This window comes from Hemicordylus capensis, chromosome 2 (genome assembly GCF_027244095.1).
Source record: "Hemicordylus capensis ecotype Gifberg chromosome 2, rHemCap1.1.pri, whole genome shotgun sequence".
Taxonomy (NCBI): Eukaryota; Metazoa; Chordata; class Lepidosauria; order Squamata; family Cordylidae; genus Hemicordylus; species Hemicordylus capensis.
The window spans coordinates 326,265,459-326,292,971 of NC_069658.1; the positions used below are offsets into that span (position 1 = coordinate 326,265,459).

At 46.7% G+C, this 27,513-nt stretch overlaps 1 protein-coding gene across 3 annotated transcripts in view; it reads right to left on the reverse strand.

Annotated features, from left to right (window-relative positions):
- The window catches only part of BSN (bassoon presynaptic cytomatrix protein), a 337,777-nt gene that overhangs the window by 33,540 nt on the left and 276,724 nt on the right, over positions 1 to 27,513 (reverse strand). For all 3 annotated transcript variants that reach the window (XM_053295172.1, XM_053295170.1, XM_053295173.1), the window contains 2 exons: positions 21,428 to 21,871; positions 582 to 7,433 (listed from right to left, as the gene is read on the reverse strand). In XM_053295172.1, coding sequence (XP_053151147.1) covers positions 582 to 7,433; positions 21,428 to 21,871 — 7,296 coding nt within the window. The remainder of the gene's footprint in view (positions 1 to 581; positions 7,434 to 21,427; positions 21,872 to 27,513) is intronic.

Genomic DNA, 27,513 nt, shown 5'->3' on the forward strand with positions numbered 1-27,513 from the left:
ATTTCCTACTGCACGGGAGATGGCAATGCTAAACCCCTCCTGTATTCTACCAAAGAAAACCACATGGATGGTTCTGTGGTCGTCAGGAGTTGACACTGACTTGACAACACAACTTTACATGTGAGCTGTGGGAATGGAGTTCATACCATGGATATGAGTAACCTGCTGTGACCATTACGAATGTCATGTCTGCCTTAAACTGAAGTTAAAAACAATCCTTCCTCATTCCTATGCGGATGTATGCTGGATAAGACGATGATAATGGAACAATTGGATATACTCAGCAGGCCGACCTAGGAACAGCTTTGGATTTTTTAAAAATGGACAATAGAAATACTATCAGACCCAGAGGTGCACTGAGGTATTTTTGGAGCCTGGACCTAAAGGCCTTTGGAGGCCCCCTCCCCTGTAAATTAAGCATCATCGTGCTCAGCCGGGGGGATAACCAACTGGGACAAACTAAAGAGGATTTGGGGCCCCCCAGGAGCTGTGGAGGCCCTGAACTTAAAGTCACAAAGTCCAGGGGTAAGAGCACCTTGGATCAGACCCATCTCACTTGTCAAGACAAGCAGCAATCCTACCTGGCTTCCAGGGAGCAACGTGTGCTGATACAAGGAGAACCGATCCTTTGCAGACTCCTCCGATGTTGGGCTGATGGGCTTGGGATCAGATAAAGATCTCTGCATGGTTTTGATGGGGCGAGGTAGGGTATGCTGGCGCTGGACCGTGTCAGCTGTGAAGTGCTTCTGTGGGGTCACATGAGCCTTGTTGAGCCTTTCACTGGTTGTGAAGGATGATTCTAGTAGTCGATGAGGGGAGAGGGGAGAGACGGGGGAGTAGAGCACCTGGGGAGACTTGGGAGGCTGACGAGACACCAGCTGCGATAAGGAATCTGTAGGTAGGTGGGACTGGTAGCCAATTTCCAAAGGGTCAGGCTTTTTCTTCACTAGTGCTTGCTGTCGGATGGCATGGGGATCCAAGGGACCCGTGCTTACGATCTGGATGTTGGAGGAGTAAGGCGTGATTGTGGTAGGCACAGTGAGCTGAGGGACCACAATGCCTGGCTGGGGCTGTACTTCCGGCTCCGTCTGGCAGGCCAGGCTCTCTCCCCGTTGGGTCTTCTCGGGGGCAGAGATGTACCTCACGATCTCCACCCTGGGGTCAGGGGTGGTGATGTGGATGGAAGGGGACACCCTGTGTAGCTGGTCGGGTTCCGTTTGCACCGAGCAGTCACTGATGGTCTGGATCGCTATGCTGGCCATGCCTTTTGAGGAAGAGTCTTGCTTGCTTTCTGCACTGGAGTCTGAGTGTCGAGAGAAGCGGGAGCGTCGGCGCCGCACTGGCTGCTCCCACTCGCCATTGTCTTCCTCATCGGTCTGAACACTGCAGTCAGTGCTGCGGCGGGTACGGCGCCGCCGGGATGCATAGAAGCGCTCCTCGCCGTCCTCCTCGTCCGTCTGCACACTGCTGTCTGTAATCTTCTTCACCACAAATGGCTCGTGGCCGGGCTCCTTGTCATATGCATCCCGAAGGCGTGGCATAGAGTTCCGCTTCTTGATTCCTCGACTGGCTTCCCACTGATCTTCCATCTGCAAGGACATTTCAGAGGCTGAGTTGGTGAGAGGCCTCTGGAGCCCGGGGTAGCGAGGCTGGGCTTGCCCGTCTTGCCCTGGAGCGGCAGTAGCCATAAAAGCTTGGTTGAGGGGTGTCCAGAACTGCCCGTTTTGAGCCAGGGTCCTTTGCATTTCCATGGCCATCTCCGATGCTGCTTGGGGAGGGATCCTCCCTGCTGGGTCACATACTGGAGGGAAGGTGCTCTTTTGCCTCTTCTGCTCCTCCAACTGCTGCTGCAGTTGCTGCTGCAGCTGCTGGATCTGCTCCAACTGCAAGCGCTGCTGGGCCAGCTGCTCCCTCTGCAGGGCAAACTGGGCGTGGCGCTCCTCCTGCTGCTGGTGCAGGACCTGGTGCTTTATCGATTGCAACTCCTGGATCTCCCTGTGCATCAGCATCTGCTCCTTCTCCCGATGTCTCTGCAACTCCACACGCTCCCTCTCCAGCTCCTCGTGCAGCCTCAGTTGCCTCAGTTTCTCCAGCTCTACCCTCTCCCTCTCAAACTGGAGGATGTGCTCCTGCTGCTTCCTCTGCCTCTCTTCCTCCTTTTCCTTTTCTTCCCTTTCGGAGGCTCCTTTGCTGGTGACGCTGGCCTGTGGAACTTCTGCTTGCTGTTTCTGGACTGGGATTGGTGGTGGTGGCGGCTGCTGCTGCTGCTGTCCCTGGGTGGCTTCACTGGAAGTACTTTGTGCCCCAGAACTTGTCACAGGCACCTCCTCCCGTGTGCCAGCCCCTGTCTGCTCAGGCCTCTGCAAGCTAGCAGCAGTCGGTGCTGAGGGCTTGGAAACTGGTGCTGGGCTTACGCTGCTGGCGACCATGGTGGCTGAAGTGGTGCTAACAGGCTTTCCCAAATACATTGGTGTCTCCATCACTGATGTTGTGGGAACTGCTGGGGGCCTGCTGGGCACTGGGTAGCGATACAAGCCTTGGGCTGCAAGGGGGATCCTTGGAGGAACTAGAGGCACTCTGGTCAGGCTGGCCAGAGGGACAGCCGTGATATTGCTGGGACCGTAGGGTCTATATAGGCCTCGGAGCATGGGCCGCAGCACAGAAGCTGGCTGAGTGGTGATGGGGAGGGTTGATGCTATTGGCGTATTAATGGTTGAATAAATCATGCCATCAGCAGCTCGCACAGTGGCTGTAGAAGGGAGTAGCTGTCTGATGGCTCCAAGCCTGGCGAGGTTGTACTGGGCCAGGTTTCCAAAGCCTGGGCGAGTCTCTGGAAAATTTGGGTTGTACATCATATTTGGTTTCATGGGGCTCTGCTGACCTGAGATGCCTCCACTTCCTGTCGGCCCAGTGCCAAGAGCATTAGGTCCATACTGGAGAAGATCTGGGCTGTTTGTATGCCTGCCCCCATACTGGTCCATAGAGTTGAGTGCCGCACACATCCGGCTGATTTCTCGAGCTGTCGTAGCACTATAATGAGCCAGGCTGGCTTCCTGGAAATTTGCCAAGTCCCCTCTTGGTGAATACCTATAATCAGAGTAGATGTTAGAGGCTGAGTTGTACCTTCGCATTGGGTATGAATGGCTTAGCAAATCCGTAGACTGCCTGAGGTCGGAAAAAGAGCCATACTGCATTCCATGCCCCATGTAGCCTCCATCAGTAAAGCCGATCCCGTATGACTGTTTCATGGTTGTCAAGTCCACTGCAGAATCCCCAGCAGGGGAGTGGAAGGGCTGCTCTCCTTTAACTGGGTAATAGTTCAAGCCCATTTCAGAAAGGTTTGTATCTGACATGGATGAATACAGTCTCCCAAAGAGGCCATGTGGATAGAACCTGTGCTCTTCGTACGGATTAGGTCCTGGGGCTGATTGTTCTCTATAGGGATATGCATCTTGAGCCTCCTGTTCTCTGCTTCCATAGTACTGGCCACTGGGTTTCCCAGCATGAGTTGCATCCCCAACGTTTTTCTCTGGCACCTTGGAAGAAGGGTTGAAAGCCCCAGTGCAGCTACCTCCAAATGGAAATTTGTACACCACATCACAGCATGCGATTTGGCTTTCAGGCTTCATTCCAGTAAGATCCAGGGCGTTGGCAGGAGATTCCTCTTTGATCAGTTTTGTTACAGGGCCTGTTGCTATTTCATCCATCTGCACCATCATCACCTGGGATTTCTTACTTCCGAGGGTGACTGGAGGAGGCTGAGTTTTCAGTTCCACTGGGATCCCTCTATACATTTCTGAGCTTTGATCCTGAGGAAACTGTCTGGGAATGGCACTAACTACATTCTGCGCATTACTGGTCTGAGTGATCAGAGCATCTTTCTTCATGAGAGATGTCATTTGGTTGGGCAAATTATATCTTGCAAATTTTGTCTGTGGTGGACCTGGAGCTTCTGGGCGGCCCACAGAAGCAGAAATGCCAGCGCTACCTACAGGTCCTCTGAAGGTGCCAGTCTGAACAGCTTGTTCTACCTGTTTAATTTGCGTCAGACAGACGGGACTTCCTGTGCCTTGACCAAAGTCCATTCTGCTCTGGAAAGGGTCTCCATAGACCACCGGCTGCTTTGGCTGAGACACTAGCATGGAAGATGCAACAGTTATGCTGACCGTGGTGGCTGTGCTTATGATAGCATGGGGCTGTTCTTGGGCATTAAGATTGATAATTAAGGGCTGGATGGCTGTGGACTGCCGACTAGGTGACTGGTCCATGGTGAGGCAATATTTTCTGCTCTCAGTAGCTAGGGATGTGAGATCCATACCCTGATCTGTTATAATGACTGGGGCTGCCTTAATAGCAGTCCGCAAATCTACAATATTACTGCTGGGTGGTCTGGGTCCAGGTTCTACTCTGGATGTCCCAGGAATGGATGATATCCTACACAAAGAAATGTTCTCAGCAGGCAGTGTCCCCCAGCTATACACACCAGGGATGCTGTCAGCCGCCCCCGTGGTTTGCCCTTTCTGCATTGCAGCACTAGAGGCAGGGGCTCTTTCTAGCCCTGATGGTGTCCTTGTGTAAGTGGACTGCAGCTGCTCTTGCTGGAGTTGTGCTGCATTGATTGCTGTCTGACTGTAACTATGCACTGTTTGCTGCCGGCCCTGCCTGGTTGGAGATGAGGCTGGTGAAATGGAGGAACTTACACCAATTGGCTTAGTCTGAATGGCTGCGTCAGATGCTAATGTGATGACCATAAATGGGGCTTCTTGTGATGACTGTTGCCTAGCAAGGCGAGGGGAGCTGGATCGATGAGGCGTTTGTGTTCCTTGCGCTACCATTGGAGAAGAAACAGATACAGCAGTAGTAGTGGGGATATCATACGAGAGAATTGTGCTATGTGTTTGGCTGGAAAACTCAGCTGTGGTTTTGGTTCCTACCCCTGAACTGGGTGGCATTCCAACTCTTGGAGCAGAATGTGTGGGGCTTTGAGTAGGAGAAGAAGGGGAAAGTGGTGGGCTGGAGCTTTTGAAGAAGGAGTACATTTTAGGAGATGACATGGGTACATTTGTCTTGCTCTCAGTCATGCTCTGGAGTTTCTCTCTTGCTGATGGCCCACTGATCTCTGCCGTGCCTTTGACCCTGGCTATATTTTCTGTCTGAGATCCATAACTGGCTGTCACTTTTGTCTGACTATAGCTTCGGCTAGTGGTGGACACAGTTGGTACATCTGGGCCACTCAGAGAAGTGGGAGAGCTGTAAATTCGTGGTGCACTTGCTGGACTAGAAACAACAGTGGTGACTGTGCTAGATACTTTAGTGTAAGTATAAGGCATTGTTACACTCTTTGAAACTGAGCTAGGTGCAGTAGGTGAGCTATGAAGCTTCGGGTGTTCATGACTCTCTTTTGCAAAATGCTGAGTGACTCTGACATCAGGAATTATTCTGTTTGTACTGCTTTCAGTGGATGAAAAGGAGACAGGAGCAGATAGCTGTGTAGGACTTGTTCCAGGAGTAAGTGGGCCAGTTTCATAAGCACTCTCTGCATTCAGAAACTGCTTTTCTTGGTAAAGGTCTTCTCTCCCTTTCTTCTTGACTTCCTGTTCAAGAGTCAAATCCAAAGAAGAGGACTGATGCATCCTGGAAATATTCTGTGATGTCTGAAGGATTTCCTCATAAACTGCCCCAGATTTGGAAAGTTCATTCTGGTAGTCAGATTGAGAAGAGTCCACATTCCGACCATCATAGCCATAATCATCTATGTACTGGTATTCAAAATTATTTGGGCCTTCTGAACTACGATAGCCTACTTGTTGGAAGGTGTTGCTGTAGGAGACACTTTGTTGGGATGGCTGCTGTTTCTGGAACATTTCTGCCTTCCTCATCATCTCTTCATAGGCTTCTTCTGCACTTTTCAGAGGCTTGGAGGGGTAAGCAGAGCTAGCAGTTTTTTCTGTTGGAGAATAGAGGGACATGAATGTTGGGAGATTGTACTCACTGCCAGACTTGTACAGCTTGGAGGCAATGACATCAAACCCCTCTGCTTCCGAGTCAATCGAGGGCGAGTATTCTGAACAGGAAGATCTATGCAGCTCCTCCATCTCTGCAGCCTGCCGCAGCTCCTCAGTGGGTGAAGCATCTTCAATGGGAGACAGGTTGCTGGGTGGAGTTTTGGACCTCTCTCTTCTCCTCTGGGCCCTCAGCTCTTCTTTATCTCGCTTGGTTTTGCGCGCTGTGCTTCGGATGCGCTGCTGTTCCACTTCTCGCATTTTCTCCTGCTCTCTCAAAAGCTCCTCTTCCTCACGCAGCTCTTCTTCCTCAGAAGAATCTTCTATGGTTGGCAACAGAGGACCATGGGAGCGATGCCGGGCTTTTCTCTGCTGCTTAACTTCTTCCAGTCTTTGCCTACGGCTCGGGCTGCTATCGCTGTCCTCCTCTAGGGAAGAGATGGAAGTGGGAGAGGTTCCTGATGTATAACTGGGTGTTGTTGCCGGCAAAGTAGAGGAATATTCACCCCTTGACCTGTCTTCTGGGGAGCCTGTCAGACTCTCCATCTCCAGTTCAGGTTCTCTGTCCAAGCTGATGTCTGCCTCTTGGCTGATCTCCATCTCTCTGCCATAGTTATTAGTGCTGTTTAACTCAATGGTCTTGAAACGCCGCAGACCTCCCTGAGATGCAGTCATGTCATCACCCTCCGTACTTTCCAGTTCCTTCCTTTCCTCCTCGTATATGCTACCAGAACTGTGAGGCAGGCGCCTCTTGGATGATGTCGTTTCCCTGCTTTTTTCAGTATCAGGCCTGTGCCCATTTCTTGCACCACTGTATTTGCCACTGTCATATTCTTCATCCTCCTCAAGGTTATCTTCTTCAGCGCTCATCTCCAGGAGTTGCCTCCTCATGAACTCTTCATCCGTCATTTCAGGTTCTCTGCTTTTCTGCCTAGTTGGTAATGGGGAGAACCCTCCTTCACTACTGTCCTCCACATAGTCATGGCGTAGCTTGCTGCCAAAGTCATCCGATGACTCCATACTTTCCCTCTGCTCTCTCTGGTTCTCCCATTCTAAAGAGTCTTCATCTTCTTCCATGATGTCTTCCAGCTCCTCATCAGAATCAAAGGCTTCTGGGGTGATGGAAAGGGACCGGGGCCTTTGTCTCTGCTCTTCCCTCAATTCATGGTATGTTTTCCCTCTTTCAGTTGGCTCTTGGGCCAAGCCCTTTGATTCCAGTAGGGGGCGCATGCTGCTTTCCAATTTAGTGAGTTCAGAAGGACTTGGAGGGCTCTGCTCAACGATTCCTGTTTCATTCAGCTGCTCGCCTTCTTGCTGCACTAAGCCTGTGATCTCACTCTGGGAGCTAGAGATGCCATCAGATGAGTAGCCAGTGTCACTCAGGCTTTGGGGGCTACGGGAGAGGTCTGAGGGATAAGGCTTACTGGATTCCTACAAAGGAAGAGAAAGGAAAACCCATTAGATTCCATTATAACAAATTACAGAACAATCAATTTACAGGTGTACAGAGATCTTTAGATGTAATTGATCTGGACATTCCAGGGAGGTTATAAAGCTCTCAACATCCCAACATGTCATAGCCACAATATGTCGAGAGATGAGGACCTTTAACATTCACCAGGGGATGGCTCTTAACTTCAGCACATAATCTGTTTTTACAATGTCCATCCCACCTTACACCTCAGTTTAGAAGTCAAACAAGCAGAGTTTTGAATTGTTTGTGTGTTTGTTTGGATAAATTGGTACCCTTGCAAACAGACGTAAGAAAAGTATCACATGATACATTTAACATTAAAAATACTACTTTGCCATGTTCATATCGGCAAAACAAGCATAGGGCCTTTCCAAACAATCCATTTACTGCCCAATAAATGAGCAGTTGTTACTCATTTGTAGATATCATCCCTCTAAGCAGTGCGTCTGTTGTGAGGAATATATTACATTTTCCCAGCACCCAAATGACAGCATTTTGCTGCTAGGAAAAAGTAATTTCCCCCCTCCATGTTAGCAAATAAGAATTATTCTGGCTCATTGCTCTGATTGTAATTAGTTATCTATGGTAATTTATACATCTTTCTTTTTTCAGTCTTATCCCATCATATACAACTCCCCCCACCCCCCGCTTAAAAATTATGTTTAAGTGTAGCTCAGGTTCCCAATCCTGACTTTCATGCTGAGTCTCCTTGAATCTATCTGCTCACAGGTCCTCATTTTAGCAAGTCCTCAGGGACATACAAAACATTTGCAAAATCCAAACAGCTGGCTCTGCAAATTTGGAAATCCATGCATTCTGTCCTCAACCCAGGAGCTCAGACTGCAGTGTCTTACTGGCTGGTTCTTCCCTTTAAAAAATGGGCCATCTGGCTTGCCCAAGGCTGGTTAGCTTCAAAGTTGTGTGCGCTAGCCTTTTTTGTAGCCTGAAGAATATGAAAATATAACTGTTGCTTTTGCACGGAGGAGGAACATAACCCTTGAAATCTTACTAGACTGCAAAGGCAAGCGAGAACCAATTCCCAGTTTGGGTGGTGGAGTTCACAAGAGTTGGCTCAATTTCTTTTTGAATTATGTACATCCCCATGATAATAGCACAGTTACCCTCATTAAGCTTCTTCAAACTATAATGGTTTTTATGGTCACAGAAATATCCCAACATTTTCCAGTGTCGGAGAGTCTATGGCAAAAATGGTAATTCACCCTGAGTAATGGCCACACTAATCTGCTGGTAATTGACCACTGTTAATTAATTATGTTTGAGGGATGTTCTGCATCTTATGGGGAAAATCTAGTTCCTGTTTGTCCATGTTTGTTTCTGTGAAAAATATTGTACAGTATGGAGGGAAGAGGCATGACTGAATATATGTGGTAAATAAATACCTGTTTTTTCAGCCATGTGCCTCCTTTTCACATGCTACAGTGGTACATGTGGGACAAAGGGACATGGTGGACAAACAGGGACTTGTCTTTCTTGTAATGTGTCACATGGTCTGGAGACTGCATCAATCTCTTAGGAGCAGGAAAATAAGACATGCCATTCAAATTACATTGCCAAATCATTCTAGGCTGTTCCCTCTATTGCATATGAACTCAACTATATCCACATGTTCAGACAAAAACCTTCATGCATTCTTTGTCACTGTCAGTTTTGACAGTGGCTGACATCCTGACTTGTGAAGTTTGTGTGCAGCAAAAGAAGCATATCCCAGCTAACTGAGCAAAGAGACACCTTTTAAAGTGGTGAGACTTTTATATTTAGCAAGGGAAGAGAAACTGGCCCTATCCACTCGCAGCACAGCACAGTGGCTGTTGCTGGTATCTGCCTTATGGTGTTTTTTTTTAAGATTGTGAGCCCTTTGGGGACAGGGGGCCATCTTATTTATGTATTATTTCTTTTTCTATGTAAACCGCTTTGACAACTTTGGTTGCAGAGCGGTATATAGCTATTCGTATTCCAATTTTTATGTGTGTATTTGCTGCATTTTAGAGTAAAAACCACTCCTAAAGAAACCCAGTCTGGACCCAGATGACGTAAACAACTATAGGCCTGTAGCCAATATTCCCTTCCTGGGCAAGGTGCTTGAGTGTGTAGTGGATGACCAGCTCCAGACACGCTTGGAGGAAATGGACTATCTAGATTCATTTCAATCAGGTTTCAGGCCTGGCTTTGGAGCAGAAACTGCTTTGGTCACCCTGTGCAATGACCTGTGCAGAGAGAGAGAGAGAGAGAGAGAGAGAGAGATGGGGGAGTGTAACCCTGTTAATTCTCTTGGATTTTTCAGTGGCTTTCAATACCATTGATCATGGTATCATTTTGGATAGGCTGGCTGAGTTGGGGTGGGAGGCACTGCTTGGAGGTGGTTCTGCTCCTACCTTGAGGCCTGTTCCCAAAAGGTGATGCTGGGGGATTACCACTGAACCCCCTGGCAGCTGTGCGTTGGGGTTCCGCAGGTAGGGGTATGCACAAAACCAGTTTGCCTGGTTCCATTTGAGTTCGAACTGGACTCGAACCGAACCAGGCATGTTCTGTTTTGCCTCCCCAAACAGAGCCCCCGGCTTGACTTGGAGCTGGTTTGGGGGTTCTAATGTTTAAAACGCACACACACAGACCCCGCCTGGGGGAGGGGAGTATCCAGCGGGTCCCCTTTCCCCCACCGGCCTCTCCCTGGTTACAAATGGCCTGGTTCATTTTCTGCCTTTTCTGGGTCTCTCTGCACTGGCGGCGGCCATTTTGGTCATCTGTGTGACCCTGGTCACATGCTCTGGTAACCTCTAACTTTGATTACTGTAATGCATTGTACATGGGACTGCCTTTGAAAATGGTCCAGAAACTGCAGCAGGTACAAAATAGGGCTGCAAGATTATTAACTCAGAGTGGACACTTTGAGCATATTAAGCCAGTGCTTCTTCAGCTGCACTGGCTCCCAGTCCATTTCTGGGCCCAATTCAAAGTGCTGGTTTTAACGTCTAAAACCCTAAATGGCTTGGGGCTCAGCTACCTGAGAGAGCACCTTGCCCCCTATGTCCCAACCTAGACCTTAAAATCTTCTATGGAGGCCCTCCTCCAAGAGCCCCTGCCAATGAGGTGAACTGGGTGGCTACTAGGGATGTGCACAATAGGCGTATCTAGGGTAGGGCAGCCAGGGCACATGCACTGGGCGCCACTTGAAGGGGGGCGCCCGTGCCATGCTGCTTCCACCCCTCCCCAGTTTGCAATTTTTAAAAAGTAGTCCCTTGGGGGGGGGCTTCCTAAAGTCCATGGTGGGGGGCCTGTAAAGGTTCTCCCTCCCCCACCGGCCTCTTAGTTTACTGCCGCAGCCCGTCCCGGGCTTATTTTCGGGCCTGTTTGGGCCTGTCAACCTTGGCACGGTGGCCATTTTGGAGGCCACCATGCATGCTCAAATGGCTTCTGTGAGGCCTGGTAAGGCCTACAGCCTTGCAGGGACCATGTGAGCATTTGCGGCGGCCATTTTGTTCTTGGCGGCCATTTTAAAAATTTGTTATTATTTAAAAAGATGGCCACTGCACATGCTCAAATGGTTCCTGCGAGGCCTAGGCCTTGCCAGGCCTTGCAGAAGCCATTTGAGCATGCATGGCTGCCTCCAAAATAGCCACCATGCCGATCTCTGCAGGCCTGAATGTGCCCCAAAATCATCTCGGGACAGGCTGTGGCGGTAAACTAAGAGGCTGATGGGGGGAGGGGAACCTTTGCAGACTCCCCCCACCCCCATGGCCTTTAGGAAGCCCCCCAAAGGGGCTACAGGTAATTTTTTTTTGAAAAATATGAATATAATATAAGTCAATGAGAGCAGCTGCCCATCAGAGTAGACAATGCCAAGCTAGATGGAGTGTCTGACTCAGTATAAAGCAGCTTCCCATGTATCTAAGTTGCTTCTGTAAATCTTCAGGGAAGCCAACAAGCATCAAAATCCTAGTGTATGACTATTAGAAGTTTTATTCAGCTCCTTATGGCTTTTGAGTTTTTTGTTTTTTTAAAAAAATATTTTTCAAATATTTCTCCGGCCAAAAGGAATAGAAAGGCACTTCCAGACTTGTTGTTTTTCCTGGAACTGTAATACTGTGTTTATTTGGTACATGTGTGCGCTACACAATGTAGTTCTCCATCCTTTGTCAGCCTGTACTGTTGATGGAACTGCCTTGGGGATGATTGTTCAACATCCCCAGTTTGAGTGAACGTGGGGAATTTAGCTCAAAAGGGGAGACAGTTCCAAGCAGTTTTAATTTGTGCAAGTGTGTGAAATCAAGAAAACTGGCTTGGGAGAAAGGTTTTAATTAACAAAAGGAGTTTATTGTAAGAACAAATAAAAGTAGTTTTTGCTACAGTAAGAATGCAAACCCTACAAGTATCTTTACTCAAAGTCTAAAGAGCTTGTGATAGGCGGATCAACTGCAGCTCTAGGATACATATTCATTAATATGATGTGGTATAGCCCCGAGGTGAAAAATTGGACTGTACCACTTCAGGGTTGGTAAACCCCTCCTGTATTCTACCAAAAGAAAACAACAGGGCTCTGTGGGCGGCAGGAGTAGAAATCGACTTAACTGCAAACTTTACCTTTACCATTTACTTCAGGGTACATGTGGGAATCAGGTTTTTGAATGTTTCTGAGTGTCCCCTTTTCAAGTTTGAGACTAAAATGTGGGAGACCATATATGCCTTAGAAGAAGAGTGGAATACAAATGTAAAAAATAAATGTCAAAGTAATTATTTATTTGATTCTCGGTTGTTGAGTGCAGGGGGTTCTCAGACATGGGTCCCCAGGTGTTGGACTACAACATCCAACACCCACAGTGGTTTTTTTGGCTGTGGATGATGGGAGCTATAGTCTAGCAACATCAGAGGGCACACATTTGAAAACCTCTACTGTAATGAATTATGGTCCCTGTAGGGAGCATCAATCATGGATGGCTCAGTCAATAGGGAGGCGACAATTCTGGGGACTGTTGGAAAACCCCAGTTTACTGCTGAATTCTTACAGGAACCTTGTGCTGATTTTGTGTGGGAGGTGGGCTTGTTTTTGTCTTTCCCTTCTAAGCTACTTTCTCCCACTCTACTAGAACAAAACAGTTTTTATTCTAAGTTTGCGTCAGATGTTTGGACAGGGTCGCAATTTCAGTGCTTGCCCTGGGCGCTATTTTCCGTAGATATGCCTCTAAGCGACAGAGGCCCTTTTACGGACCTCCAAACCAGTGTGGGAGGGTTACTTTTAAGAAGCAGGGAGGATGCTTTCCCCCCACTCCACCGTGTTTCCTCTGCTGGCGCTGTGATTAAAAATGGCCCTGCGGGGCGGCAGCATACCTTGCCACCCCATGCACATTGGACTGGACATGCCTGGTGTGCGTGCACCACAAGTCGCGCTCACTGGGCATGTCCAGTCTGACGTGCACCAGGGCAGCAAGGAGGTATGCTGCCGCCCCACAGGACTGTTTTTGATAATACAGGGGGGTGGGGGGCATCCTTCCTTCTCCTTAAAAGTAACCCCCTGCTGTCGAACTGGCCATTGCCGGTTCCGTGCGCATCCTTTTCCAGGCCTTTCTAGGGCCTTTTCAGTGGTTGCACCCCATTTATGGACTAGTCTCCCCAGTGAGGTTTGCCTGGCACCATCTCTTTATTCTTTTAAACATCAGGTAAAGGCCTTTTTGTTCACTCAGGACTTTTAAATCTTAAATTTTGATATTTAAATTTGTCTTTTAAACTCATTTTGAAAGAGTTTTTAAATTGTGTTGTACTGCTTTATTCATTCATTCATTCATTTACATTTTCTTATATACTGCCTCCTCCAAAGACTCTAGGCGGTGGACAGCAATACCAATCACAATTAATAAATACATAAATTATAAAATAAATTACATTAATGGGCAAATGCCTGGTGAAACATGCAGGCCTTAAAAGCAGCTAGGGAGGGAGCTGAATGAATCCGGAGGGGAAGAGTGTTCCAAAGAAGAGGGGCAGCCACAGAGACCTTACAGGATAGGATACAACTGGCCAAGAGGTGCTAAGCCAATAAGGGTTTTGTAGGTGAGAACTAGCACTTTGAACTAGACCTGGAAGCGAACAGGCAACCAGTGCAGCAAGCATAAAAGAGGTGTGACACTATCAAATCTACGGCCACCCATGAGGAGGTGGGTGCTGCATTCTGGACTTGTTGAAGTTTCCGAATTGTTTTCAAAGGCAACCCTAGGTAGAGCTCATTACAGTAATCCAAACGAGAGGTAACAAAGGCATGAGTTACTGTTGCCAGGGCCTGCTGACTGAGAAAAGGCCATAACTGGTGAACTATCTGAAGCTGGGCAAAGGAAACCCCTGGCCACGGGTGCCTCCACCTGCTGCTGAAGCAGGAGCCATGAGTCCAGAAGGACCCCCAGATCACGAACCTTCTCTCTCAAGGGAAGTGCAAACCCATCAAGAGATAAACTCACACACGGCAATTGGACAGACTGCAAACTGAACAAGAGCAACTCAGTCTTGGAGAGATTAAGCATGAGCTTGTTTTGGCCCATCCAGGTCCTGATAGCCTCTAGGCACTGAGCCAGCACATGGACGGCATCACCTCTTTGGCCAGGGGTAGAGATATAAAGCTGAGTATCATCAGCATATTGATGAAAACTCATCTCAAACTGACGGATGACCAGCGGCTTCATGTAGATGTTAAAGAGAATGGGAGCAAGGACCGAGCCCTGTGGAACCCCACAAGAAAGGGGCCAGGGTGCCGAACACTCACCCCCAATTGACACCAACTGGAATTGCCCAATGAGATAGGACCAGAACCACTGAAGAACAGTGCCTCCAAGGCCTAGCCCACTTATGCGCTCCAGAAAGATAGCATGGTCCATGGTACTGAAGGCTGCTGAGAGATCAAGGAGAACCAAGAAAGGCGTACTTCCCACATCAAGGTTATGATACAGGTCATCCAACAGGGTGACCAATGCCATTTCAGTGCTGTGCTGCGGCCTGAAACCTGACTGGCAAGGATCCAGGAAATCAGTTTCCTCCAGGACTCTCATAAACTGAGCACACATCACCTCCCCCAAAATCTTACCAAAAAAGAGAAGACTGGAGATCGGATGATAGTTATCCAGATTATCAGGGTCGAGAGAAGGCTTCTTCAGAAGAGGGTAGACCACCGCCTCTTTCAGGGCTGATGGAACAAACCCCTCCTGAAGAGAGGAATTAACCATCTCCCAAAGCCAGGAGAGAACATTCCCCCTCACAGCCCTAACAAGCCAGGATGGACAAGGGTACAGGCTAGAAGTCGTTGTGCCCACGTTGGCGAGAATCCTGCCCACATCATCAGCCTCAGCAAGCTCAAAGGTATCCCAGATAGTATCACAAGACCCAGCCTCTATTACCTCAATGGATACTGAGCAATTGGAATCCAACTCAGACCGAAGGCGAGCAACTTTATCAGTGGAAAACCTAGCAAACATGTCACAGTAGCCATACGGAAGGTCACCAGAATCAGCCCTCCCCAGCAAAGAACGGGTGATTCGGAAAAGGGCCGCAGGGAGGGAATCCGCTAATGCAATAAGCATGGATAAATGAGAAGATTTCGCCACTGTATACTCCTGAACATGGGCAAGCAACCGTGCTCGGTTGGTTTCTGTCTTAGTATTCCTCCAGCAGCTCTCTAGACGTATTTTGTATTTTCTTTACCCCCTGGTCTCTTATGATTTAATGTGTTATATGTTTTTATTTTATGTTTTAATGCTGTGTTGCAAGCCACCCAGAAAACAATTTGTTATGGGGTGGCTAACAAATAAAGGTTGTGGTTGTTGTTAACAACAACAACAACAAATATAGTTATAGAAGCAGTGGCAGCAGTTGCACACAAGGGGGGATTTTTGGTAACCTTCCCTTCCCTCTGAAGTGCTCTGAGACCCTGAAAATAGGTCTCTGAGGACTATCACCCTCAGGGACATATCTGAAGGTTACAAAGAGCACTTCCAGGGAAGGGGAGTTTGGCGAATATCCCCCCCACCCATGCAGGTGGCCACGCTGCTTTACTTGGATACTCAGCAAATACACACACCCTTTCTTTGCTTCATGCACACTTCATAAGTCAGGATGGCAGCCACTGGCCTTCCATCTTATTGCCCTTTTTTAGCTCAGAAAGATGAAGCAGAGGTTAATGAGTGTGCCTGCCTTGTAGAGTAATGCATTTCACTAGTCGCATCCAATGCCCACAGAAATTTCTGAAGCCAACTATAAGCATAAGCCGAAGCACATCAGGATTTCCTTGCTGGATCAAAGTTCCGTCTATTCCTGTGATCTGTTTCCAAGGTGCCTCTGGAAGCTCATAAATCAGGCACAAAGGCAACGCCCCCAGCAAGTGATCTTCAGGGTCTGGTTCTCAGAGTTGGACTGCCTCTGAGCACATAGATTCTATTTCGTGATCAGAGCCACTATTCATTGATGGGTGCCATTTTCCAAGTTAACATTGTATAAACCTGCCCATGTAGATGAATACAAGTCCACAGAGCCAGCTAACCGTGAAATATTTGCTAACAACTGTGGGCCAGGTGAATACTCCGTTGTCTATGGCCCGAGAAACTATTCAATTTGTGTGCACAGCTCTACTTTCTACTTGCTCAAATATTTGCTTTATGCATGTCTTTGAAAATGTCGGCTGTAAGATTAAGTAACAGAACATTCGTGTGTGTGTGTTTTAAAAAAACTTCACAGATAAAGTTATAACCAGCTGTTGTAAGACAATTATCCTCTGTGGAAGAGCAGCTAACACATGGACTAAGATAGCATTTCAATATCCTTAATATACTACAGGGTGGTGTGGTAGTATTAGCAAGGGGAAGTAAATTTTGATGGGGCAAATAAATGAAGTTGCCAAGGGAGGGTAAGCACTGGGTGGGGGGTGAGCACTGGTTTATCCGTTATATCTCACAGTGGAGGCTGCTTTAAAAGGCTTCATGTGGCAGCTGTCACTATATGGCAAGCCTTTTGTGTGCATTGGCTCCTAGTGCAGACTGGGTGGTTGTTGTTGTTTTTCAAGCCACAGTAAATGGTTGGAAAAAATGGTCTGTGCTTGCATCTAGAATATCACCCAATCTGCATGAAGAGCAAGCCACTGTAAATGCACGATTCCTCACAAGATGAGAGTTGCTATGTAAAGACTCTATATGGCAGCTCTACAAGAGGTTTAAAGCACCTGCCACAAAATGAGATGATAGTCTGAATCATACGCAACCCTCTCCGCACCATTGCTACATGTAAAATGGATTTGACTGTAACAGGAGATGGACTTGATGCATAGTGTTAACTGTTTCCAGATCCTGTCTGCCAGGGACTCTGGGGTTTGAGGCAGACACTTTGTGGTTCAAGGCTGGAGCCCTAGCCTAGTGAGTTGCTGTGGTCTGAGTGTGCTGAAGGTCAAAGCCTATTTCAGCCACAGAAGGGAATGGGTGTGCAATACTGTTCCATAATATTGGCAGGCAGTATGAAGCTTCTGACTTGGCAAGGTCTGGAATATATAGTGGGAGCCTGGCCTTTTGCTCTTGCTATCCAAAGTGCAACACCTTCTGTACCTCAGACTTCAGATTCATTGTTTGACCTCATGGACCCTGAGCTGGGAAGCATATCCTCTCTGGATTAGATTCTGGACCTGGCTTGGCCTGGCCTGGAACAGGCGCTGTTGGTACCTTTCAGATCGTATTTCTCTCCCTCTTACATACTGCTATTGCTATTGAAGTTTTCCTACTTCTCTCCATCTGCCCAAATCCACTTGCTCTCATATGCAAAAGTTGGCTCTCCATCACAGCAAATGGAGGTTTCTGGGATCAGGGAAATATGAAGGAAGAGGTGGGCTTGCTGTTTGGCATGGCTTCCCCTGCTCCATCTTTCCCTGTGCCAAACAGAAGGCCGATGTTCTCCTCCATTGTTCTGTGATCTCTGTGTCCTCCTCCCTGGGTGGTTCCACACTAGACTTCTTCTCCATTTCTAGAAAGACTGGCTCACAGAATTATAGCTAAGAATCAGATGATTCATCATCATCATCATCATCATCATCATCATCATCATCATCATCATCTATTTTGTTTTGTTTTGTTTTGTTTAGACAGTCAGACAGGTGTTATTGACTGGTTTTGTCCAGACATTGACCCAGTCAATAAAACCTGTTGTTGTTGTTGTTGTTAAATAAAAATTAATGGGATCAGAAATATCAGAGCCCTGCCTGGGCAAGATTTTGGCAATCTGTCTGTGGCAATTTGAAGCTTCTCCAGGCAATGCATTAGAGTAATTTGGAAGTGATATAATTTGCTCAAGTAACTATGCTTTATACAGAATTAGGGTGTAATAGATGTTTGGCAAAAGCTACCATAAACCAGTGCTGATCTGATACCTCCTCCCAGTACCAAACAAAAAGCAATTGCCCAGGGAGCTGGAAACTTAGCCATCTTCAACATAGGAAGCATGCAACCTGTAAAGTTAGCTTTCATTTCCCCTTCAGTCAAGACTGTCACACCACCCACCTTTGCTCATTCTCTCTAAGAGGTTTTTCTGCTCAGATTTAGGATATACAGGTGGCCCTCATTATCTGCAGTTTTGCATATCTGCGATTGGGTCTTAGAGCCCCAGTTTCATTATCTGTGGGTAGAAAAATAGACGAAATTTGCATATCCATGGTTTTGAGTAGCCGGAAATGACTTTTAAATTACTTCCAATATCACTTCTGGCCATTTTGTTCTTTTTAAAAAAAAATGTTGTTGTTGAATATTCAACTGTTATTAGGGTTTGGAGGGGTATTGCTGGAGAGCTGGAGACATGGAGAACATGGCACTGTTCTCTTTTTCTCTTATTTCCGCCCCCCTTGCTTTTTTGCCCCTGCTTCTTTTTTGTTAGGAACCTAACCCCCCCAATTCCCATTGACTCAATTATTTGCAGTTTCCGTATTCTCACCTATAGGTGAGAACAGAACCCCAGCAAATAATGAGGGCCACCTGTGGTATAATGAGCCGCTTCTGCCCCAGTAACTCAGCAGCTTCCTGCAGGCTGCCTGCCCGCCCCTATGAACAGAGCAGAGCTCCATGTTCCCTCACATTACTTACCACTTCTGCTCGTTGGCGGTCTGGCCCCACCTTGTGCTACAGCCATCCAAATACCTGATGGACATTCATTTTTGCTTGACAAAGAAGGCATTGTGCTTGGCATGCAAACTCCACCTCCGTTCTTGTGTACAAACTCCTTAGAGCAGCAATTGCTCCAAAAGGGCATTCCAGAAATATTACTGCCGTTCAACTAAGTGCTATGTTTCTTCCCAGGGCTCCAGTGAAGTTTGTGGTGACTGCAATCCCGACATGCAGCATTGCAATTTTTAAATCTGTGCACAGAACTCAGGCTATCTATAATTAGAATTTGAGTTCAGGAAGAGAATTGTCTCTGTGCCCTGAAATGCAAGAAGCCAAAGATCTTAATTCCTGTACATCAGATGCCAAGACTGGATGACAACAGGACAAAAGGCCAGCTAATCAGAGTCTCTGGGGGAAGCAACCACTCTGTGGAGCTTAATTTCAGGGGCTGGCAGTTTTGAACAGAAAACCCTAGAGATAAAGGCAAGGGAGCTTATCGGACAGTAGCGCAAATACAATTTTGTTTTTAATCAATACCCCAGTCAAAATATTGGCAGCTGAATAGTCCTGCATAATTGAGGATTCCCACAAAGCCACAGCCAAACAGGCATTAAATGTCTTCTGTGCTAATGCTGACTCCCAACTTGCTGCTTGGGGGAAAGAAAGGCGCTATAGCTACAATGAAAGGAAATTACTCAATGCGCAGTTAGAAAACATTCGATTACAATCATCACCAAGAGCCCACATAAAGAATCCTTTTTGTTAACAAGAGAAATGTCAGCTTGCTATGCAGACCTCTGGGAAATCTCTCTTCTGTCCTGGGAGGCTGCCTGGGAGGGTACAGACTGCACTCCCTGTTGCTATCATGGGCTTGTCTTTGACGCTGGGTCTGGCTGGCTTCCACCTTCATCCTTCAGCTAGTAAAAGCTTTCTGATTCTCTCCAGGCACTCAATTTCACCTTTGTTTTTTCTCTGGAGCAACTCATAATTAGCTTCACACTGTGCAGATGGCACCTACACTCCACCTCCTTTGACTTGCACTTCCAGCCTTTCCAGCTACACTCGGCTAGCTCCTGGTAACCTCTATAGCAAATGCTACTAGAAAGGAGCAGATACTGACTTCACAGGTGCAGACTTTATTCCAGGGTAGCCAAATTGACTCATAGTGGCATTTACTGGATAACCACCTTCCTCAACAAGTGTTTAAAACAAAAACAGGGCAGTTGGTCTAGTCAACAACTGCACATGTTTGCGTGTTATGTGTCGTTTGGTCCTGAGATCCTAACAGCATTTCTGCAGGATCCAAAAGAAGAAAAGAGTTTCAGTGAGTGGCCATCTTTGCAAACCACACCTAAAATCACTATGAGGCTATTCTCATGATTGGAGGAAACCGGGCTAAAGAAGCCCAGCCTGGTTTCCCCCCCATCGTGAGAACCAGTGGGCTCATGGGCAAGCCTGGTGGTTCTCTGGCAGCTAGCCTGCCAAAGTAGCCCTCCCCTTAGCCCAGGTTAGCAGAGCGAGTGCTCCACTAACCCGGGTTCTCTGATCATGTGCCACCATGGCGCGACTCTGCGCCATGGCAACACATGAGGAGACCCCTGCCGGGAGGCTGCAAGCAGCCTCCCAGGTTCGGAGATCTTTCCAGGATGCCCTGCGCGTTCGCGTGGAGCATTCTGTAACTTCCGGGGGCCTCGTGGCCCCCCGATCCCTGCCGCCCCTGTCAGCTCTGTGATAGAACTGGCAGTCATGTGGGCAGCCAATCCGGTCGCCCAGTTATGAGCGGCTGCTCATCTGCGGAGAGAGCGGGCTAAACCCACTCTCCCCGCAGAACCCCCTCCAGCGCTTCATACCAATCGTGTGAAGCACCTCTATGTGTAAACGAACTGGCTCACATACTAGCATTATGCTCATGGAACTACTTTCCAATCACACTAGGAGGAATGTGTGATTTTTTACTAATCTCCCCTCCCTCTGATGACCCATATGCTCAGGGAGCATCAGGGGCCACTGTGAGAAGGTGGAGACTGGCAAAAATCGGCCCGCCCCGCCTTGTGTGAGTAGAAAGTACTTCTCTGAGAGCAATGTGAGCCACAGTATTGTGATCAACATTGAAGCTGTAGTTTGAGGACAGATAAAAAGTACTGCTTCACACCATCCATAATTAGCTTACATACTTTACTACATTATTTTTATTGTTCTGGTCTGTGACCGCAATAAACTTACTACTACTTACTACATGATTTGTTGGATGATAATTATCATATATTGTTTTTTAAAATATGAAACAAATTCACTGAAGACAGTTGTATTAGTGGCTGCAAGTCACAAGAATGAGATGGAGCCTCCAAGTACAGAGGTCATCTATATATGAATATGAGATGCTGGAAACAACAGGAGAGGCCATCACCTCCACATGCTGCTGAATGGCTGCTGCTGGAAACAGAACGCTGGACTAGAAGCACCTTTGGTCTGAGTCAAGCCAGCAGGGCTGTTCTTGAATCTAGATTAAAGCACGAGGCTACAAAAAGGATGTACAGTAAATACTTCCCTACATTGTTGCGTGGACTTTCAGCTGTGTTCTCCCAGGAATCGTTAATTACATTTTCTCCATTAATTTGCTTTCAAGTCTCTATTAAGAAGAGGCTTGAAAGCAAATTCCACATGTTTTCTATGTGTGAGAAGAGGCTTGTTGTATTGTAGCCCATGTTACAGTCCCTAGTCTGACTACCACTCATTTCAACTGTTTCCTATTGGCTGGTAGAGTGGGCTTCCACTCAGGAAAATGATATCCCATAAACCATTGTTGTTTCCAGTGGCAAGATGCTTACCTCCTGCTCTCTTATTTTCTGAGACTCCGATACGGTTGTGGTGTCTTTGACATCTGCTTCTGGTTTTGTGGCCATACTTTTCCCCTTTGGCAATGGACTTTCAGAAGCTTTTCGAGGCTCTTCGGATAGTTTGGGCAGTGGCTTTCCTTCTGATGGAGCAGGAGGCTTTTTTTCTTGGACAGTGGTTGGTAATTTACTCTGTTCTGAAGTCCTGAGATGTTTTGCTTGGGAAGGGTGCCTGACTTGAGGAGCTGATGGTTCATGTTGTGGGAGGGCTGCAAGCGGAGGGGCTCCTCTCTGTTGCTGACCAGTTCCACTGGGTTGGTGTCGGGGGGATCCAGTTGGCTGTTGCTTGGGAGCAGGCAGTGGCATTGGAGCAGGGTCTCCTAGGCTTCCTTCTAGCAGCCTCTGAGTTTGGCAGTTCAAACACAGCCATTCGTTTTTCTGAAAGACAATGAGAAAAGTTCAGTCTTCTACCTACACATTCTCAATGAAGCCTGTCTTTTATTCAGAGATCAGCATGTAGATGGCATGCAACATTACTTCTTCTCTTCATGTTAGACATGACTATTTTCACTTTGTATGATAAGAAAGCGGATTTTTGCTGTAACCACAGACCAGCATGCATAATGCCAGGCTTAGATTTTGGTTCATGTTCTGCCTTGGTTATAAGTTTATCCATGTAGAGGTTCTCAACTCATGTTCTCTAAATTGGGAGCAACAGAGATCAGCCTCCCAGGATTGTTGTGAGGACAAACAAAAGACTATAAGGGAATTTTGAACTTAAATATTAGGTACATGGTTGGTTATGAACATATGATTTAAACAGCTTAAACTTCTTCTTTCACTCAAGTACAGGGGATGCTTTAACAAAAAAGATGGCTAGTTACTGTAGCCATTTCACACTCTGTTGGCCACTGGAAAAAATGTGGGGGCAATAAAAGAAAGGAAAGAAAAAAAGAGAAAAAAAGTAAATTGGCCAAACATTTTAAATATGGCACAACTATTTCTGAAGGCACTGTGCTTGAAATATCTGTTGCCTTGTGGGGATGACAAACAGGACTACAGATAGCCAGGAGCAGCCTTTCCATGTATGAGGTGGGGAACAGGGGGGCTGTCCCTGGCACCATGAGCACACCCACCTGCAGATGGGGAGACCTCATAGTGTTGTCTCAGGCAGCCAAATATCTTGGACCGCCCCTGCAGATAGCCATCAATATTCAAGCATTATGGGATGCACTGGAGGTCTTGAGTAAACATAATAAAACCTCCTGCATTGCAATGGCTCACTGGCTCCTCTCCTGGGGCACAGATGGGATGGGAATACATGAAGTCAAACGACACATTATGTTAAGCGTATTGTTAATATGCTTGGGTTTCTTTTTTTAACTCAGTAGCACGCAGATTGACCCTTCTCACTGCGGGCTGGGACTGTGGTGTGAGTGGCTTTGATGCTCTGCCCCTGCCCTGAGCCCCATCCAGATTGCCCTTCCCCCCACTCCATGGCTGCTGCTATTTACTCTGAGTAAAAGGTTCCACTGGCACAACTTGCTTAACGCAATGTGTAGTTTGACTCCCAAGACATTGTCCGATGGGTGTAAACTCTGCCTCCTCCTATAACAAAACACCTGTCATTTGCTTAACAAACAAGAAAAAACCTCTCACAGTTTTCTTTCTACATTTAGAGCGAGAGGCAATCTCTTTGTAAGTGTAGGTTGATGAGTATGGTAAATGAAAATAAAACTTTGTATTTTCTACATGGTGTAAGGATCTGAGACAATCTATTATTCATAGTACTAGGCTGATGACTAAAAAAATCTATCTATCTATCTATCTATGGAAGACTTACTGCCAGGAACTTGCAATACTGGCTAAGAGGTTGGAGGCCATTCACAGCACAAACAGCAATAATTTTGCCCTGTACCCCTCACTGGTCTAGCCCATGATTGGGAGCCAGTGTTGATGCCGCCCCACCCCACCTCCTCTGCTAGCCGACTGATCCTTCCCCTTGCGCTGGCTTTAGCTACTGGGGCACAGTGCTGCTGCTGGAGGATGGAGAGAGAGGGAGGGAGGAAAGAGGGAGCTGCGGTCAGCTTCTCCTCTTTGCTAGCTGAGCAACATAGCAGTGAAGAGGAGAAGCTGACACCAGCTCTCTCTCCTCCACTGTCCCTGCATCCAACTTTGTCTCTGAACAAGTATAGTGTTGGAGGGAAGAGGGGTGGGTGGGTGGGTGGGTGGGAGCTAGTGTTAGCACAGCAGAGGAGAGACCAGTCAACACACTGCCTCACACCATATAGATAGCCAGCAGCTGAGGCCAGTGGTCAGGGGGAAGAAAAGTGGGTGGTGCCTGGGCTGGCAAAGGAAGCTGGGAATAGGGCCACTTAGGGGCAGGGCCAACCACAAGGCAGGGTACTGAAGGGGGAGAAAAAGATCAGTGATGGAGTGGTGGCAGCAGAGTTGAGGCGGGGTACCGGTGGAAGCAGGCAGGTGAGATGACACCCACATGGTGCCCTTATCGCCTGAGGCTGTCACCTCATCTGGCTTCATGTGGGCACCACCATTCAATACAAGGCCAATGTATGCGTTACCTCTGCAAGATGGCTGCTGCTTCTGTTAGGATAGATCCCATAGTGTAGCCATATCTAGCTCTGGTAAGCATGTGGGATGTTACCACGGCAGCACGGTTGGCCCCTGGGCAAGTGCAGCACTGGCATGAGAACTTCCCATGTGATCTGCTCACCATATGTGTTTAATAGCTTTAGACACTACTGCTATGCAATAAAACTATGGGGAAGTGGCAAAGGGATCACAGAGAAAATGTCTATTGCCCTCAGTAGGACCTATTTCCAAATAACCATGTTTCAGATTGGGCTGTAAAGCTTTTGAAGCAATCAAAAAATATTGGGTGACATCTACAGTTTCTCTTTCTCCAGAACAAGGAGTTTTCCTCTAGAACAGGAAGTCTTGCTCTGGAGGAAGACAAGAATTCCAGAACAAGGAATCTACCTGCAGAGCAAAACTTCCTGTTCCAGAGAAATCCTTCTTGTTCCTCTGGAAGGGAAAATGTGGATGGCATCCACTGCAGTATTTCACAACTGCTTTAACTCTCCATTATCAAGATTTGCAAAATTTACTCTCAGCTAGGGAGCCAAAAGTTGCTGGATGCTTTCACAGGACTGTGAAAGTATATTATGTGTATCTCACCAAGCCAGTTGCAAAAATCACTGTGCTATAGAAGAAGGTTCTTGTGTGAAACCAGCCTTTTATCACTCAGCAGCAGCTTAAAATTATGTTCTATCCAATATCTTTGGGAAACATATTATGGAAGGAATAATTTTTCTTAATAATGCAGCATTAGCAAAAAAAAAAAAAAAAGTAGTCCTAATGTCCTAACATTAAGAAAAGTTATTTAATATTGTGCTTCCTGTTGCGAAAAATGCCGATTCGAATACATCAACAGCTACACTTTGATCCATACTGATTGTATATGTAATGCTTAGTCACTTTAGCGCTATTAATTGCATTCACTCATTCTGCTCATAATGGCTCCCTTGTGTGCAGTGCATCTGCTGCATGTATAACAGCAGAAATTCTTCTCTTGTTCTTTATTTTTAGCTCTGAAACTCACAAGCTGAAATGTATTTTACAGAGAGGATGATTTTCTATAATGAGGGCTTTTTGAGTTTGCTGGGTTGGCTACAGCAGGGATGGAGGAAGAGAAAGATCCCCCCCCTCCGCCACATTAACATGCCCTTCCAATTCTCCATATTATAATTATATATTTCATATATCCTTAATATTTTACTGCATATTATACCATTTGACACACTGCATGCTTATATTAGAGTTCAGATAAAAGAGGAACCCAATTTTTACTAATGATTGGTAAATGATTTTACTAATAATGATTGGCCCCTCAAAAAGAAATTGGGGAGGAGGAATGAAAGCCACCTGGTCGCCCATTGACCCAGAGCAATCAGAGCTTGCTGCCTCTCCTTCAGTTGCCCCTTTGGAGGAGCCCCGGAGCTCTGGGGACCTGATGCTGTCCGCTCCAGGGAGGCTCCTGTCCAGTTCCTAGAATCCTCTCCATCACTCTAGGATCCCAGGAGCAGAGGGGATGCTGTGACAGGGAAGGGTGAACACCAACACTGGAGGTAACAGTGCCTGCCTAGCTGCTTGAGGCCTCCCTTCTGAGTGGTCTACTTGGGAGGAGGAGGGGAGGCCAAATCAGGCACCCACTTTGGATCAGTGCCAGCCTGAGCACTAGGAAGGAGTTGGCTCCTCCATAACCATTTTAAGTCAGCCTTTGCTGGTTTTATACACTTCTCTTTGAATTCTTCCCTCCAGTGGCTGCATTACCAGGCCCTGGCACAGACATATCAGCAATGGGTTCTGTCTTCTGGTGAGAGTGGGAGTAGTAGGAGGGCTTTGTGTGGCATTTGTGGTGCTGTGAGGTCATCACATCAACTGGCTGGAAGTGAGAATTTTTTAAAAAATGGTGCCAAACAGCAACTGAAAAACATCCACAAACAATGGGTGTGGTATTTTGAGCCTCTTATAACCCCCTTTTGGCACCAAATATTTTTGCAAGAGAAAGGTTGGTGCATCAGTAGTGTGTATACACACACATACACACACACACACACACACACACACACACAGCTAATCTAAATAAGCCTTCTGCATATCTTTTTAGCACACTTATCACTGTGGTATAGCTATTTCTCTAATTCTATGTTTTCCCTTAGATAATATTTGTACTCCATGTATGTCTCTTATGTCCTACAGCGCTTCTTAGTTTATCCTTAATACTATTGTCAATGAAAGAAATATCCTATCTGAACTGCCACATCACTTCTAGTTCATTTCCATTACATGATGGAGCCAGTGTTATTATGAACATACATCCATGTGCTGTGAAATACTCAGCTCATTTCATGGTGGCAACCAGGTCTAACAACAAAGTCAGGAATTGCTGAAATGATTTGACATTAATTCAGGTTGGTAGAAAAGTCTACTTTTCTACCTATGATCTCTTGTCCACCTTCCCATTGCAGTTAACTTCATCCACTTCTCCACGGATCCTAGATGTCTTAACAATAAAGTGCTATCCACTTACCCTCCATCTCTTTTGTATGCCACGGTACTCATCAGCCCAAAAGCAATGATTATGCCAGGCAGGGAATCTGAACTGAGAGGAAAATTTGGAGGCTAGTGAAACAAACTAGTTGAAGGCACCAATGATTTATATGGAGCTCCCAATGTTGTAGCATTACTGAATCTAAGTGCATATGGATTAATCAGTCTCTGGATGGGAGCCCCATGGAGCTATTCTTGAGTTTACCAAGAACAGACTGGAATATGTAAGTAAACTACATTTCCCCCAGCAACCTTTTTTAGAATGAACACCTAGCTGCTGCTAACACCTTCTGGAAGATGGCCTTTAAAAAACAGACACATGTATGGGAGATATCAACAGAACTTTGTCACGATAGCAAAATGGAACCTCCATGATCACTATACCACTATACCAGCACTATAACACTATACCATCACCTTCATGCCCTGGTTTATAAGCTATGTGCCTTTAACAGTTACACAGAAGAAAGAATTATTGTACCTTTGGCTCCTTTCATTACTGCAGCACTGTGATTCTGCAATCTAATGGAAGCACCAAAGGCCAAACAGGCAGTGGAACTGGGCACTATATTTCACATGTTAATAATTAGAACTCAGAAGCCAGTTCTTGGGTTGCAGCTTTTCAGTATGACTAGAACATCAGAGCTATGAAACTTCAGATGGTAAATCACACTTGCAAAAGACAAGATGGTGGTCCTCATAAGGAAATATGTTTGACCAGACAGTAATCTTGAACCAGCAAATACAGTACTCTCTTTCTCTTGTTTATCTTTCCCTGCACTATATATCTGTTGCATTTGTACTCATTTCCTGTCCATTGCAAGACTGCTACAATCCTTTCAATGTTTTCATCTTGAAAGAACAGCAATGGACTGGAGGCCTATCATGTTTGTTTATTTATGGATGTGTAATAGGCTTATGCTCTTTGATACCTTGCTTCTGTTCTT